The sequence below is a fragment of the Dreissena polymorpha genome, chromosome 8 (genome assembly GCF_020536995.1).
Source record: "Dreissena polymorpha isolate Duluth1 chromosome 8, UMN_Dpol_1.0, whole genome shotgun sequence".
NCBI classification, from domain to species: Eukaryota; Metazoa; Mollusca; class Bivalvia; order Myida; family Dreissenidae; genus Dreissena; species Dreissena polymorpha.
In genome coordinates this window covers 104,958,457-104,961,886 of record NC_068362.1, presented here as the reverse complement: position 1 = coordinate 104,961,886, position 3,430 = coordinate 104,958,457, and the positions used below count along the sequence as shown (strand labels likewise).

The window sequence follows — 3,430 nt, the reverse complement described above, 5'->3', positions numbered from 1 at the left end:
AATATACATTTTTGCATGATAAACACACACTCCAAAATACGTTTTTTAACACATAGTTTACTTCTGATAAACACCACGTCCGACATGTCCTCACAGAGTTTAGATAAAACTTATGTGTTTTGTCACAGAAATGACGTCACACGATGTGCCTTGTAATATATTTCGTACTGTAAAATATTTCTATTTTTGGTTTGTGTAATGTGACGACATTAAGTGGGTCGAACTAGTCCGGCTAGTATGGTAATACGGAATTGGAAACAGCGAGTAGCGTAATACAGGATTTTTTATTTCAACGATTGATACAACCTGTATTTTGTTAAAAGCATTAAATAGGTATATAATAAAAACAATTATTCTCATGTCAACAGGCACACTATCTTTATAAACTGAATAATCAATTATTTGAGAAAAAGACAGTCATGAAACACACAGTGATGCCAGTGCAGGATGCTCATCTGAACCCATACATTTACAGACATCTGAACCCGTGCAAGTGCAGATGTCAAAGGCAAACGAAGAATCCTACCATGTTGTGGATAGTTGTAGTGGTACAAGTACAGAAAACTCTAAACCTGAGGGACCAAAACAACAAACATGTACACCACCCACAGGTAACATTAATATTTATGGTCAGTAAGTATGTTAAACTTTTAGTACTCGTCAGATCATTCAATTTTGCAAAATGATTTTTTAACCAAGGCTAACTTCATATAAAAACAAACAAACTGGGAAGCAATCTTTCTGCATGGTTTAAACATATTATTAGCTCTATAATAATACTGCACATAGAAAATGACATGCTTTTCTTGTATGACAAAAATACAAAATGTTTACAGCTGCTGTAGATTTGGACAAGCAACTGTTTAATTCAAAGTGCAAATACAAATACATTTTATTATGCCCCCCTTCGAAGAAGAGGGGGTATATTGCTTTGCACATGTCGGTCTGTCGGTCGGTCGGTCCGTCCACCAGGTGGTTTCCGGATGATAACTCAAGAACGCTTGGGCCTAGGATCATGAAACTTCATAGGTACCTTGATCATGACTCGCAGATGACCCCCATTGATTTTTAGGTCACTAGTTTTAAGTCGGTTTGTACATATCAAGTACAACATTAGCGATGTTTCGCTATTGACCGACATAAAATGGCCTGCACATTAATGGCATTTATTTTCATGCACAAAAGTGAAATTTGGACCTTGTGTTACAGTGAATGCACTGCATGTGTCATGGTTAGATTTGACAGACATAACTATTTCTGATTCTTGGGATTTTTATCCCATACAAACCTTCAGAGGTTTTTCTGTCACATCTACGCAAGACACTCCTGCTCCAAATCTTGATACATTTTCCTTATTCACAGATGTCAATGAAACAAAAGCATGGAGTCCTGAGGAATGTAGGAATGCATTGACCACCCTGTTCGACTCATCGAAGAAAGTGCACAATGTTCATGTGTGTGGCAAGACGGACTGCACTTCCATCAGTCATCAAGAAGAACAACGTTTAACCCCCAAGAAATTTCAACATAATTGGATGACAGCAAAAGGATGGTGGTTGTGTTACATAGAGGGAGAGGGTATGTACTGTTTGCCGTGTAGGAAATATGGTATGAAACATCCCCAGAATCAGAAAGAGGTATTTGCTGCAACACCTAGTGTGCGGATGAAAATAAATGCCATGAATGTTCACTCAACCTGTAATCTGCATACAGCTGCTCTGGATAGTGCTGTTATGCAGAAGAGCTCTATCTTTGAAAAGGAAATAATCAAAAAGCATGAATCTGAGAATATAGTTCTGGAGCAAGTTTTTGCCACAGCATACTTTCAAATGAAGTCGTTTATTGCAAATCAGCATTTTATTTCATTGTTGACACACATACAAACGACATTTGGTGTTGAGAACTTAAAGTACTTCGACTACAATTCTAAAGGTTCGCACCAAGAAATATTTCAAACTTTAGGACAGGCCTTGAAAAACGATGTAATTAATAAGGTGAAATCTGCTGGTGCTTATGGTGTGCTTACTGATGAGGTGTCAGATATATCCGTACCTGAAAATTTAGTCACCTTTATCCAGTTTTTTTCCAGAGAATCAGGCAGCATTGCGACACAGTTCTTGGCGTGTAACAACTTACTGGCCAACTTTGACTCTCCTAATGCGGAGGCAATCACCTCTGTGATTGTAAATTAACTTGAAGGTCATGGATTGTCGATGGAAAAGTTCACCGGCTTCACATCGGACGGTGCTTCAGTTATGATGGGAAAAAGAACAGGAGTTGCAGCCAGACTCAAAGAAATAAATCCAGTACTGCTCAATGTCCATTGCATATGTCACAGGTTAGCCCTAGCATGTACGGACAGCAGTGCTCCAGCTAGGATTTGAAAAGGGCAGGGGGGGTTTTTTGTTAAAAGGGCACTTTTGACGCGCAGTATTTTGTCGAAAGGGCACTTTTGACGCGCAGTATTTTGTAAAAAGGGCACGTTCGAGCGCGCGGGTGTTTCTGGAATGCTTCCTATTGCATGTTAATTTATATGTTATAAATAATTGTATTATTCCCATTATTATTAAACCATTCAAATATAATGTCTACAATGATGATTAAACTAATAACAATGTAATAAGAGATTTAGGAATTATCATATGTAAAAAAAAAAATAAAAAAAAATTGTTTTTTTTTTTTTTTTTTTTTTTTAGGGGGGAGGGGGGCAGGGCGGAGGTTCGGGGGGGCAGGGCGGAGGTTCGGGAGGGCAGGGCGCGGCGCCCTTCGATTAAGGCCTAGCTGGAGCACTGGGACAGTAACACTGACTTAAAGTACATCAGTACTGTGGAAACTGTTCTCAGACAGGTATGGCAGTTTCTTGACAATTCCCCAAAGAGAATGGCCACATATCTTAAAATACAGGCCAGACTAAAAGCAATCCACTTTGAAGGTAAGGCTTTCAAAAAAATTTCAAAGCGTTTGAAGAAGGCTGTAAGCACAAGGTGGTTGAGTTTCGAGGCTGCAATCAAAGCTGTCTTTGAGGACTACGAGTCAGTGCTGCAGACATTAGCTTTCTTCAAGGATACTGACGCAGTTGCCTCTGGTTTGTTTGGAAAGATGAAGAATCTGAAATTCCTTGGGGTAGTGTACATCTTGAACGACATCCTCCCAATCCTTGCCAACCTGTCCAAAGATTTCCAGACTGGATCTATTACCTTCGCAACCATTGTGCCATCCATAAATCGCACAAAAGATAAGTTAAAAGATCTTTTAGAGGACAATGCACCGATAGAAAGACTGTCTAAAGATGTTGAGTCTCTGACTGATGTTTGTTCGGACATAAAAATGAACCCAAGAGAAGCAAAAGAACTTGAGAACTTGTTTGCTAGTTATATAGCTGCACTTATCGAGAACATCGACCGAAGATTCTGTGAAAGTTCCCCTGTGC

At 39.2% G+C, this 3,430-nt stretch overlaps 1 protein-coding gene across 1 annotated transcript; it reads left to right on the top strand.

The window, feature by feature from the left end:
* The first annotated feature begins 411 nt into the window (after nucleotides 1–411).
* LOC127840788 (uncharacterized) lies at nucleotides 412–2,192 on the top strand. The gene is made up of 2 exons (XM_052369198.1): nucleotides 412–611; nucleotides 1,363–2,192. Exons 1-2 carry the CDS (start codon nucleotides 500–502, stop codon nucleotides 2,190–2,192), a joined length of 942 nt encoding a protein of 313 aa, XP_052225158.1. The 5' UTR covers nucleotides 412–499.
* Nucleotides 2,193–3,430: the final 1,238 nt, after the last annotated feature.